Source organism: Gastrolobium bilobum, unplaced genomic scaffold (assembly GCF_033153095.1).
Source record: "Gastrolobium bilobum isolate Gb01-03AN ecotype WA unplaced genomic scaffold, APGP_CSIRO_Gbil_v1 utg20970, whole genome shotgun sequence".
NCBI lineage: Eukaryota > Viridiplantae > Streptophyta > Magnoliopsida > Fabales > Fabaceae > Gastrolobium > Gastrolobium bilobum.
Window position 1 is genome coordinate 201,163 of NW_026897067.1, and position 13,853 is coordinate 215,015.

General features: G+C 35.1%; 1 protein-coding gene across 2 annotated transcripts; it reads left to right on the forward strand.

The window, feature by feature from the left end:
• The first annotated feature begins 957 nt into the window (after positions 1 to 957).
• LOC133303811 (uncharacterized) lies at positions 958 to 13,376 on the forward strand. 2 transcript variants are annotated; one of them, XM_061503787.1, is made up of 8 exons: positions 958 to 1,234; positions 4,442 to 4,573; positions 4,925 to 5,172; positions 8,345 to 8,464; positions 8,568 to 8,724; positions 10,034 to 10,173; positions 10,251 to 10,286; positions 12,046 to 13,375. In XM_061503787.1, exons 2-8 carry the CDS (start codon positions 4,498 to 4,500, stop codon positions 12,850 to 12,852), a joined length of 1,584 nt encoding a protein of 527 aa, XP_061359771.1. In that variant the 5' UTR covers positions 958 to 1,234; positions 4,442 to 4,497; the 3' UTR covers positions 12,853 to 13,375. The 2 variants fall into 2 exon arrangements, with proteins under 2 accessions (XP_061359771.1, XP_061359770.1); XM_061503786.1 differs by lacking the exon at positions 958 to 1,234 and adding an exon at positions 3,598 to 3,665 and having other exon boundaries at positions 8,345 to 8,478; positions 8,552 to 8,724; positions 12,046 to 13,376.
• The last annotated feature ends 477 nt before the right edge of the window (positions 13,377 to 13,853 follow it).

Consider the following 13,853-nt stretch of genomic DNA (forward strand, 5'->3'; position numbering starts at 1 on the left):
ATTGACGAAAATCAACGGTTAAGATATTGGTTGTAAGAGATTGTAAACGAAAATAGGTTGTAAGTATAATATTCCCGTAATATAAATATTATTTAGTGTTTTGTTTTTTTGATGACTTGTATCATATTAATACACAATATCATGAGTGTTTTAAATCTTATAATTTATCTGATCATTTGTTTATTATTTTTATACTTTTAATTAATCTTTTATATTATCCGTGTTAAGTTAGTTATTTTAAAAAGATAAATAGGTGAAGTGTGAAGAACTTATGAAACGAGGAAAGGCTCAACAAGGTAAGAACAAAGAATAATATTTTATAAAGCACACGGCGCGTGTGGGGTATAAGCAAAATTACTGTAAGACCCACATATGCTTGTATAAATACCGTGCCTATAAACATGAACGCAGACGGCAACATAATTTCTAGTGTTAGGGTTGAGGTGACAACATAAACGACGCCGTTGGAGCTAATAGTTTCTGAAACAAGGTAAGGGGTAATTCGGGGAATCCAAAAAACCCCCCTCTGATTCTCTGAAGTTGAACGCACGCACAGCTTTAGTTTTGTTTTGTCTTGAATCCAAGGTGTTGTTTGGTTTGGAGCTTTTCAAGAGATATCTATGTTTCTTAAGTATGGCTTTTAGAAACACCATGTTTGTTTTAATATATTTTTACCAAAAATTCATCTATGCAATTTGTATGAATTTATGAGAAACATAAATATCCGCACTGTTTAGAAACCCAATTTGAAGGTCAGATTTTTTAGAAAACCAATTATCTCACTTTTAATACACTATTGATTTCATAAAGTTACCTAATTTTTCCAATAAAATTTTTTCCCACCAAACAATTTTTTTTTTTACATTTTTCTACCTATCTCACTTTTCAATCATTCCTTTGTCTATTAAGTTTATCTGCTATTCCAAAAAAATTTCAACCAAACCCCAGAGCACAACCACAAACACAAAACAGCACAAACCCAAGCCGAACTAAAACCCGAAACAACCTCGTTAAAGAGGTTACAACTCACAGCAACCGCTGTTGCTGTTCTGATAACACTGTTTGGTGTGCTACACACACTCACACACTTTCTCTCTCTCCCCCCTCTCTCTCTCTCTAGCCCCACACACTCTTCTCACACATCTCTATCACCAAAAAATTCTCAGCACAGTGCGAATCGTCGTTGCTTCATTCTTCGCTTATCTTTACCCGCATTCTTCCTTGCTACTACTATGTATGTACCTTTCCTTTTCTCGTTTCTCTTAAGTGTTAGTTTTAGTTACGATTTTTTTTTTAATTTAATTTTGTTAGCACTTTTTTTCTTGTGGCTTCACTTATCCTTTTTGTCTCTGTTCTTATATGCGGCAATTGATCGGGGTTTGTACTTTTTATGTGTATTTTTTGTTTTGTGTTTAATTAATCATTGGACTAAGGAGGATTGTTTCACTTTTATGCTCTTTGTTGGTTTATCTGTTGATGAATTCAAGGGTAATGGAACTGTTTGGTTGGAAAATTCTGATACAGTCCCCAGGAGCTTATGGCAATCCCTAATGAAACTATTTTATTTATTTTTAATTTATTTTCATATTCATGTGGAATTCTCTATAATTGTTTTATGATATGAATGTGAACCTTGTACTGCATGTCTTTCAATGTGAGTCCATGGTGTATGGCTTTAACAATAAGTCAATAAAACTGCTTGAATGTGAATTTTAAGAAGCTTATGAAGAAACTTCATGTTGAAGTGGAAGTTTTGGCTTACATATGGAGCTGGTCTGTGTTTTCTCGTTTTTCTCTTACTTGTATGTTTTACGTATGTTTTACATCTGTATTTTCCGTTTATGCGCTTTGGTTGGTGTGGCTTGTGCTTTGATGTCATTAATTTTGGCAAGTGCGTGCGTGTCTGTCGTGTGTGCATCCATGTGTATTGATCTCCCCTCTGTGTGCATGTCTTTCTGTACTTTTCTGCGTATCACATTGCGTATAAATGGAAATATAAGCTTTTGTTTGATTAGGGCATAAATAAATAACTTATTACATTTATGTATAAAAGTTTTATTTTACATTGCACTTTTATAATTAAAGCAAGAACTAATCTACCAATTGATTAGCTATTAAATCCTTCAATCTTGTTGAGGATTATTTGCCTTGTCTCGAAGTTTTGATTGCTCGGGCTCAGTAGTCAAAATTGAGATCCTACCTAGGATCAGAAGGGGGAGGGAAACATGTAATCACGTGATCAATTGTAAGGGGAAACATGTAAATCATGTGATCGATTGTAAGATCCTAACCTAGGATACAAAATTATATTCAAATATATATATTTACATATAAAACCAGCAGTACTGCAGTAGAGCCCAACCCGGCTGAACAAGAGTAGAGCCCAATAACCTGAGTAGTGGCCGAACCAGTGGAAACAGGAGCAGCAGCAAGAAGAGGCTAAAAACTAGCCGACGAAGGGGTTCAAAACGAAGAGAGGGGGGGGGGGGGGTTCAGGTTCAGCGTAGATAGAGGGCACTCAGCTGAGGAGAAGAGGGATGAAGCAGCACGACGGTGAGTTAGGGCTTCAAAATGAGAGAGAGAGAGAGAGGGGGGGGGGGGGGTTTCAAAATGGGCTTTTTGCAGTGGTGTTGGTCTTAAAATTTGGGATTTTTTGCAGCATGGTGGGATCATCCATGATTGTATGATCTTACTCGACGATCCCGCGTGATCCAACCAAAATGAGTTTCTGAGCATGAATGGGATCGCTGGTTGGGGGGAAAATCGTAAGATCATGCGATTTCACGAGTAAGATCGCAATTTTGACTAAGATGCCTAGACGTACTCTCCTTTTACATTTCTTTATAGGCTTTCCTAGTTAGCTTTCTATAAAAAAATTAATTTTGGTAATTTTATTTTGACAGCCAACTTTTTCTTTTCTTGTGCTTTTTTGCGGTTTATTGCAAACCAAACACCTTTTTAGCTTTATGCTCGTAATTATAATATTAATTTATTAATGCCCTAAGCGCTTACATCTGTCCATCTTCTAAAACATTACATCTCAAGGCCAAATCTCTTATTTTATTTATTTGTATAGTCCTGAAATTCACTGTCTGGTTTACCCCAGCCTGTATTACTTGTGCCTACTGTTCTTTGATACTCGTTGGTAGTCTTCGAGACGTTGTACATTTGTCTACCAAATGAGGGGCCATATAAAAAAATTATTTAGTCTTGTTATTGCTTAACTACTTATACACAATTGCCTAATCTGGACATTTGCTTTTTTTATCGACCCCAAGTGAATTTGAAAACCATGAAAAGATATTCCCATGTTTTATCTTTTAGAAAATGATCACAGTTGAAGGTTCAACGAACTAATATTTGGAATGCTTGACTGTGGATGTCTGTGCAGACTCTGTACATATTGCTTGTAGAGTCCATACCACGGTTACCAAACCCCCCCCCCCCCCCCCCTTCGTTCTAGTTTCTGGTACGTTCCTGTTTCAGTTCATTGTGGAACACATATTGGGACACAACCTTTGAGGCATTGACGTTTCGGAAGCACTTAAGTCTGGGTATTTTCATTCCAGTGCTCTGCTGCTAAACTCAAAAAACAGAGCCTCTGTTCTCTGTAATATGAATAAAAGAGTGGAGGGGAGGTTTTTGGAGATATTAGTGAATCTTTGGTGAGTTAGTATATGGTTGTTTCATGGTTCTCTGTGATGAGGTTACCAGTTGCAGGGCTGTCATAGTATGTTTTGGTGATTGAAGCTTCTTGTTGCCATGGTTGACTTGAGGCTAAAATATATTAACATCTATAACTGTGTTATTATTAATTTAAAATTACAAACTTGGAAGACATTGTATTTCCATGTAACATAAATACAATATTATTGGATTTTTTAAAAAATGTAAAAGGTAAATGTGTAGTTTGATATAATTTTTAATGTAACTTATACGTTTTTTGTAAAATTTATATTAGGAATAGGAATGCAAACCCAAATTGCATACCATGTGTACCTCCCATGTATCACATATTTATCTAATTGCTTTCTGTTTCCTATACCCATGCCCATATTAGAGAATATTGCAAACCAGGTGACTATGGTCCATACTCCATAGGTATTTGATGTATGTGAATATGGTGTCCTTTATGGAAAAGATACATTTGTTAGTAGTTTGTGTCTGTTTCCGTGCATAATTGCTATGACAAGGGCCCCCAAGTTCAACTAGATGTTAGAACATGACATTTCAAGTGTGTTTAGTGTTTAGTGGGGGTATTTTGTTTTGAAGGGCCTTTTTTTTTTTTGTCAAATTCGTTTAGCCTGTGTGTTTTTTGTAACGGCTGATGTGTTGTTGTGTATCAATCAAAATATATCTGTATCTTTCATTCATTATATAATTTTTTGGTGGGGTTGATTCTATACTAATGTTTGCGTTTCTCTTGTTTTCTTCTCTTAAGGTTTTTATGAAAGTTGAAATTCTAGTTGATTAGCTGTGCCAACTCTAATTGGAAAGATGGGTAGCACATTCAATCCACAGATTCTAGTGGAAAAACTAGCCAAGCTGAATGGTTCACAGACGAGCATAGAGAGTATCCTTCAAGATCATTTTATAGGCTTTAATGTATATTTTCCCTGTTTGTGTTGACTATTGTATTGTTCAAGTAGTTGTTTTGTCTGTTTCCACTTTATTGAGTCCGTTCAGCCATGGTTTTACTAGTAACAATGCAATATAATTGTTATTCTCTTCTTTACCATATGATGGCTAGCAACAATCTCGTGGAAAATTCATCTGCATATGTTCTTAGACTCTCTGTCTCTCTCCCACACTCAAACACACACACACACATAATAAATATGCATATGATTTCATTTGGTGCTTTTCAAATTTGTTGCATATAAATATTCGCTGCTGCTTGGATGTAATCCTTAATGTGGTTAAGCTTTGTCACATTGGTGCATTTTTCACATGAATAAAGCCAAACAAGTTGTTGAAACATGGGATCGACAATTTCATTGTTCTCCTCGTGAGAAGAGGTTGGCATTTCTGTATCTTGCAAATGATATTTTACAGAACAGCAGGCGAAAGGGTTCTGAGTTTGTAGGTGAATTCTGGAAAGTTCTTCCAGATGCTCTTCGAGATGTGATTGAAAATGGAGATGAGTTTGCTAGGAATGCAGCGCTTCGACTGGTAATTTAATAATTCATTTTTCTTAATTAGTGAATGAGATACATGTTTTTTGACTTTGTCTCTTCTTCTTTTTGCATATTAACTAAAGCACTAACAATTTGTTGTTATTTGGAGTTAAAAATGTTCTTAGATCTTTTGATTTAAAAGATAGATGAATCATTTTGGTTATTGCTTATCCCAGCATTTCTTCTGACATGCTGACTATATTTGGGAATGCAACGTGTCTGTTCTGAGTTAATTAGTATCTTTTTATTTCTCATATAAGTGAATTGTATGGCAAAAGGAAAAAAAAAATGGAAAGAAAAGGAAAACAAAGAGAGTAAGAATTAGTGTTTAATCTGTTTGGTTCGCATACGCTAGTGAGGTTTTTTTGTTAGCTATTGTGTTGGACCAAATTCCCCTTTCTTCGGGTTGTACTTGGAATTGCAGCAAGCTAGCTCGTCTTCTCATGTATTTTATCTTATAGCAAGCTGCATGTATATTGAATTATTGATGCAAAGCCCTTTTCTTAATGTGACTCTTGGCTAAACTTCAAGTCAGAGACTGACTTGTGAATTTTGTTATCTAAATGCTAGGTATAATGTTAGGTCCCGACATGTTTAAGAAATGGGAAAAGTTATCTGGCAGTATTTTCTAATTCATTTCAAATTGATCAAGTTGATTTCACACAGAATGGTGGTTAGATGGGCCTGAATTGTAATTACAATTTTCAGAAGCTCACTGCTAGTGAATCAATGATAAAGTTTTTTGTTGGGAAACTTTTTGCTTAAATATACAATGCTGCTTTGCATACTAAGCTCATTTGATCTGTTAATAACATGTCTCTAGATAGCTAGGTAAAATGGTTGATTTTAGTCTCTTTGTTATTCTGAAAATTGCACGTTTATTTTGATAATGGTTAATGTTTTTAAATTTAGGCATTGTCTGATTCAGTTGGAGTTGAATTCTGCGTTCAAATCTGAGTAATTTTGCCAGATATACTTTTTTGGGTGTTCACTAGATCTTGCTGTTAATAAGTATGCCTATGTTAATAAGCATTATAAAACAACATAACTTGCTTGAGCATTCTTATAGAGGAGGCTGAAAGCCTTTGCAATGCCGTCTCTTTGTTTAAGCTTTTCGAGTGTTCAAATGTTCGGCAAACACCTTTTTTCGGAAATAATTGCTTTTTTTCCCCCCCAAAAGTTCTCTCAAGAAGCTTTTGATTAAAAGTTTTTCTGGCCCTAAAATAAGCTAATCCAAACACAAATGACTTTTACATTGGAAAGTAATATGTCTAAAAGTGGTGTTGCTGGAATTAATGTGGGTTGTTGAGTCTCTTTTCTTTCGCTTCAATGGCGAGTCATCAAATGTCGGGTTGGCCTCTTGTTTACATCAAATGTTGGAGTAGCCTCTTGTTCACTTGGGGTTTCCCTTTGGTGGGAATCCTAGAGTTGCTTCCTTTTGGGATCTTGTAGTGATGAAAATCTCTAAGCACCTAGATAATTGGAAAGGGGCTTATTTTTCTCTTGAGGTCGGATTACACTTATTTAGACTTGTCTCTCAACTCTCAAGCGTTCCTATTTTCTACTTGGTCGTTATTTTGTGTCCAATCAATAGAAAAGATTATGAGGGATTTTCTTTGTTCCAGTGTTTCATATACAAGACAGGATCATCTGGTGTGTTGGAAGTTGTATTAGCATCCTAAGAAAGAAAGGGGTTTGGATATTGGTAATTTGATGTCAAATAACATTGCTTTGGGTGGTAACCGGATTTGGCGTTTTTCATTGGAATCTCATTCTCTCTAGCATTAGGTAATCCAGGTTTTGAATAATATGATCTTGTGTATTATGATCTGTTATGATGTTATATAATATGATATAAAAGTCAAAACATCCCTTATTTGTATTAATAATAGACTCCAGTCCTAATAACAGGATCATTCTATTTTGATCCTGTTATGTGTCTGTATTAATGCATAAGTTTGGCTTTAGCATAGTGTACAAGTCAACTCGAGATGACTTTTTTTATCAAACAATTCTTTTTATTCTTCTTGTGATTCAGACCAATTATTGTCTTTCTCTTTTGTTCTGTTTTGTGACTGATTTGAGTTTTCAGTTGTGTATTTTTTTAATATCAATTTCATGCAGCTGACACACTTAGTGGGAATAACTTGGGTGTTGTTGTATCAACTTCATGTTGTTTGTTATGTAGTATTAATTGATTGATATTCAACCGCACTGGGACTGATTTTTATTTTGATAAGGTTTTTGGCCAATTTCAAATTTAAAATGGGGAAGTTTTGGTAGATGCATGGACTAAAACTGTACAGCCTTTGTTGTCTTGAAAGAATGAAATACATCCCTTCCATTATTTAGAAACTGTTTAATACATCGACTTTTTAATGTAATGACCATGTATTCTGTCCAAGGGCGAGACTTGGAGTAGTGGTAAGGATGCTCCTTTGTGATTGAAAAGTCATGGGTCCGAATCGAGAAAACAGTTTCTTTGCAAAATTGCAAGGTTAAAGTCACATACAATTGACTCTCACCTTTACTTAAAATCAGGGAGCCTTTGAGTTCTGGGGTTTGCACTTTAATTCAACAACTTTTGAGTGTTGTTGTTTTGTTATGTAATGTGTTTTTGTGTGAATTGGTGGGCCTTTGACCTACTTGTATTTGGATGGCTGTCTTACAATCACAGCCCAGGTTTAGATCTTGCTGTGGTCAATTTCCCCATTTGTAATAGTTTCCAAAAAAATAATAATAAAGTGTTTCTTTCTTTTTCTTTTTCTTTTATATTTTCCTCCATGAGGAAGAAAGTGTTCATTCTGTGGCATTTATTGAGATTTTTGTAATATTTGCAAAAGTGGAGAATTCTTTGATTCTCCTAAATTCATGGTGGTTACTGTGAAGTAATTGTAACAACGTGCTCTTTGCTTCAACTCACTATGCCATCATTGGCTGGTTCACAGCTTCAGATTGCTCTTATGATGAAATGCCATTTGCTTGTAGGAATGCTGGAATTATGGCATCCCTTCTATCTCTTATAACCGATCATTGATAAAATATGTAATTTTGTTTTGATTCATGTTTCTCTTGTAGTTTAAAATGTTCATGGTAAAATGAATTATGTGAAACATTGGTATTGGTGAAATTTCTTTCTTTATATCATCACTTCCTCCTTTATGCAGATTGGTATATGGGAAGAAAGAAAAGTTTTTGGTTCACGTGGTCAAATTCTTAAGGAAGAATTTACTGGGAGGCATGTGGAAAATAATGTCCGTGATGGGAAACCTATGAACATGAAACTGGTAATAGTTTCTGCATTTGTTTATATGATTTGATTGACCCTACTGTCTTCGTATATATGCTCTGCATGCTGATTCCATCTCCTGTACTTTATACCTTTCACAGAGGCCAACTGCTGGGAATGCATTGGAGAAAATAGTTTCGGGTTATCATGTTGTTTACGGAGGGCAGACAGACGAAGATGCTATATTGAGCAAATGCAGGAATGCCATTAGCTGTCTTGAGAAAGTAGATAAGGAATTAGGTCATGATAATAATTCAGGTATGTCAAACTATCGATTACTCATAATATTTTTACCTATTTTTGGTAATTGTGATTCATCCGGAGTATTCTATCCTGATCTCGAATAACTCCGCAATGATTTTCTTTTTCTTTTCTTTTTTATATGATTTTCTTTTACTACTGTAACTGTACTACCTGAATGTTAAAAGATTAATTGGTGATTTTGGTTTGACTCAAGTAACCGAATCAGCTCAGATGCAAAATGCAAATTAGGTTTAATTAATAAAATAAAAAGGAAGATAAAACTTTGGAACATGGATAATTTTGTAGACTCTAATTAATCTAGGTAGCTGTCATGACTCATGTTATCATCTCTTCCTACCATCATCCCCACCATTCTCTTTGGATTTTTCAGGAAATGGTATAAAGCCAAAAAGAAGCTGGCTAAATTTTTTTGGAATTCTTGGTTTTGTTATGTCCATGCAAGGCCTATGATAAAATCTGTAGCACTGAATATTAGCATATAAACAACTAAGGCTTTGTATTTAACAGAGATGAATACAGAAGAGAAAAGGAGAGAGAGAGAGAGAAGTCATTGATATGATTCTGATGTAAAATGTATATTGAATAATGAACTGATACAGAGAGAGATCTATTTATAGATCAGGTGTTGCTGACTCAGCAGATAACCAATCCTAACAATCTGTAACAAACTCTAACAGAATCAAACTCTAACAGAATGAGTAATAATCAGGTGTGTGACACACCATAGGGACAATACTACAGCAGTACAGTAAAACCAGTAAACTAATACAAAGCCTTAGTTGTTTATATGCTAATACTCAATAGATGTTGGGAGAGAGAATGGGCAAAACACAGCAAAAGATAGCTATTATAATGCAATCTAATTGGATAATTCTTATCCATATGGTATCCTGATAGGAGTCTAATTCTGTCATATTTAAAAATTACATAAAATAACTAAATAATGTATAAAAATAACTCCTACAAAAGTTACAATAATACCATAACCAAGTCTTATCCTACTAGGTAGGGAGGCTACATGAATCAATTGACACACCATTGGGTTCTATCAAAAACCATAGAAATTAAATGAGGCAAGCCTTTGCCCTGCATAACGTGGTCGTTAGTGATTTACTGCATTAGCTCAAGGAAATATCTCGCTTTAAATTGGAATTAACTTCATCTCATGCACTTTGTGTATGTGTTGTCATGTTAAGTAAAAAGCATTATGAGTCTTTTTTAGTTAATTTTATTTAATTAAGTTGGAATGCTTGTTGATTGCTTCTTATTGGATATCCTTTGCTTTTCAAACATGAATGTGTAGGGCAATTCCATGGATCTGCGCTAGTGGATGAGCTCCAGGGGCATAATGGCGTACTGAAGGACTGCATTGAGCAATTAACAGCAATAGAAGCATCAAGAGCTAGCCTTGTGACTTACTTGAGAGAGGCTCTCCAGGATCAGGTTCTTTTTTAAGGCTGTTTATCTTTACAAGAGTATGAAACCTATAGTATATAATTCTGACATGTTTTTGTTCCCAGGAATTCAAGCTGGGTCAAGTCCGTAGTCAGATTCAGGTTTGGAACTTGTCCAAATTCGTTGAGTAGTTATATAGCTTCTCTCATTCTTTATGTTTTTATAAAAGTATATGGCAAAGTCTCAATACTGATTTTAAGCCTGATGACATGTACACAATTTTTTTTTCCTGTTATTTATCTGAAAGTCAATGGTTATGAGTAACTTCCCTAAGAGGACATTAGTGGTTTTATCAGCAGGGGAAATAAAATCAAGAGAAGAAATGATTGGTTTGTCTTTCAATAGGTTACCATATGGCATGATTGATAATTGATAAACATTAATATTATTTAGACTTCTATTTTATTAAGCTATTGGAAAAATGGCACTAAACCAGCAATGGGTAATATAAAGCAATTGTAAGAATAATAATAACTGTAGATAGTAGTTCATCCTTTTGCCCACCTAGACAACAGAAATTTAGAACTTGGTCTGCATGAAATCAATAAATGTGGCAGCCTTGATAAAGTAGTAGAACTTGATTGTATTGCTTTAAAAATTCAATATTATATAACATTTTGTATGTTATGCATGCATTGAAGGTGTTGAGATATATAGTCCCACATTGGTTGTATGAGCAACTAATGTGGAGTTTTTAAGGTCTTGGGCACTCCCACCCTTTGAGCTAGCTCTTGGGGTGGTGTATCCCAAGGTTTTTTACATGGTATCAGAGCCTCGTGTCCCGGGTTCGATCCTCGCCGCCTCCCACTTTCTCTTGTGGAATTTCTTAGCACAGGTAGACTGGGCCTGTTGCATCATCCACTCTTCAAGCCCAATGGGCTCTCGTGTGAGGGGGCGTGTTGAGATATATAGTCCCACATTGGTTGTATGAGCAACTAATGTGGAGTTTATAAGGTCTTGGGCACTCCCACCCTTTGAGCTAGCTTTTGGGGTGGTGTATCCCAAGGTTCTTTACAAAAGGCATATTAGTTAATTATGGATTGAAATGTTCATAATTAACTCAAATCGCTTAATAGCTAACAGATAAATTATATTGGGGAAGGAAGAGAAGAGGACATTAAAGACTATTTTTTTAGGGAGGGGGGCTGATGTGGAGAAGTTTGTCCTGTAAGTCCTAATTGAGGAGTATCTGGAACTATTCTTCCATGTTATGATTTTATTTTTGCCATCAAAAGCAAATCTATTTTTTTCTCAATGTTTTAAACATCTTTATCTGCTACATTGGTATTTCTATAATGTCATTAACCAAGGTAAAAACTTAAATTGTTATATGAAAGGATCGTAAATGGTTTTATATACGCCTTCTCATGCTAATAGTCCTTTGGGCTAAAGCATGGACAAAATGCATAGGCTTACTTTACCTTATACTGAAATTTACATTTTTATTAGAAGAATGATGGAAGATGAGGATCAAACACTTTGATCATAGAGATTTTGATGCCATGTCATGAACCAATTATATCCAAGGATAAAACCATTCATGCAAAGTGGCATGAATGGTTTAATATTAATGATTAATTATGTCAAAATAAAATTACAATTGGACTTTTATTAAGGGTGGATACCAGTTTTCTTTTTACAGTAATGTGGGCTTTTATTATATTTATTTGATCTTTAGTTTCAGCTCTAACGGATGGATGGGGTGTGGTAGATTTTTCTTTACTATTGTCAATCGGGGACAAAAAGAAGAAAACTACTATTGAATTCATCAATATCTTGTGTATTATGTAAGAACATTGTTACTTGAAGCGGCATGGTTATCTTTCACATATTCAAGTGTTTATGTTCTTAACATTTCAGGCTGCACGTGTTCAGTCAGAACAGGCGGGCAATACCTGCAGACAATTACTGAATGGCAACAATATTCAGTCAATAGCTGATCAGAACTCAAAGGAAATTCAAATCACCATGACACCTGCAAGTTTTATTTCTGGTGATAGGGAGCAGTCAGCTCCATTAATGTACACACCACAATTATCATTTTCTCAAAAATCTGGACACATTGAACAAGATCCGCGCAAGTCTGCAGCTGCGGCAGTGGCGGCGAAACTGACAGCTTCAACATCCTCTGCCGAGATGCTGTCTTATGTGCTATCCTCACTAGCATCAGAAGGTGTCATAGGCAATCCCATTAAAGAGTCTTCTGCTGAGTATCATTCTGAGAAGAGGACTAAACTAGAGAGTGATCAGTCATCTTATATAGCATCTCAGAATCCTCAACAACAACAACAACAACCACTTCCTCCCTTTTCACTTTCTGAATCTATGCAACACAATGCATCTACAACCAACCATCATCCTACTCCCAATGAACCACCACCTCCACCCTCATCATCACCTCCCCCATTGCCACCACTTCCACCACTGCCACAGTACTCCGTGCCGCAGTTCATGCAGACTGCTGGATCAATTAGCAGTATGGCATACAGCTATGGCATGACACAACAGCCATCAATGGCAGCCTATCCAGCTGTTGGGGCTTCCATGAACAGTATCTCCCCTTTTACGCCTGCTCCAATGAATACATATCAGGGTTTTCAAGGTTCAGATGGAAATTACTATAACCAGCCCTCATCAATGCCTATGGCACCAATCTCTCGACAATAAAATTCTTGGTCCTAGAGCTTATCTGAGGTAAGGAAAGGTTGCTTAGAAAAACCTTTTGTGCCTCCTTCATCCATTACCTTGCCAGTGGAATCTGATTCTTACTATTAATCATCAGATGTGCACATAGTAAGATGTTTTGTAACCTCTCTAGTTTTTGACTAGTACTAATTTTGTTGAAGTTACAATAATTTCATTCTCTATGTTTTACTTTGAGGATAACGGTTTTGTTGAGTAGGGTTATTTATCTTTTGATGTTTGTAAAACTTAGCTGATATCATTGGCTTGGGGGCTTATTAGATTTGTGGTTTTGGAGGGTTGTAGGCATGTGGATGGTCACAACCGAATCAGTCACTGTTGTAATTCCTCATCTGTCAAAGCCTGCTTGCATATTCAAAAGATCTATATATCTTCCCTGCAGGTGGACAGTTATATATGTACAGACCATTCCTTATGTGTTTGTATTTTATGGATTTACATGTGCTGGATTCAAAACTATGTACTAGGTTAAACATGATTTTTATTCATATTATACATGACAAGATTTGTTGAAATATTTTGTTTTTGTTTTACTTCAGTCAGAAGAATTTCTTTATGTTTATATGTGAACTTGAGATTTAGTTAGTTGAGGATGAGAGTGCGTTTGGACCTTTGGGACTAAGTACTCGTTTGGATGGGCTTTTATTCTTAAAAATGTTTTTTTTTTTTTTTTTAAATAAAAGTCCTTTTGAGAATTTTTAGATGTTTGGATAACAATTTTTTTAAAAAGCAAAATTTAAAATAAAAGTTAAAATGTTGCTTTTTTTTTAGATAGTAGTTGGTTGTTTTTGAAAAAAAGCAGAAATTAAAAGATAATATAATTTTTTTTTGGAAATAAGATAATATAAATTTTTAAAATACAATTTTAATTTCATCTTATCATATCTATTTTATCTTTTCTTATCTCTCGATCATGCTATTTTATCTCCTTTATTGTAATTATATATACAAAAAGTGTTTTTTTT

Bases quoted from the DNA above. Each gene is read 5' to 3' on its own strand.
- LOC133303811 (XM_061503786.1), top strand. From the start codon at position 4,498: ATGGGTAGCACATTCAATCCACAGATTCTAGTGGAAAAACTAGCCAAG. The intron at 4,574-4,924 runs GTATCCTTCAAG...AATGTGGTTAAG, and splicing joins TTCACAGACGAGCATAGAGA to CTTTGTCACATTGGTGCATT. The intron at 8,725-10,033 runs GTATGTCAAACT...ATGAATGTGTAG, and splicing joins AGGTCATGATAATAATTCAG to GGCAATTCCATGGATCTGCG.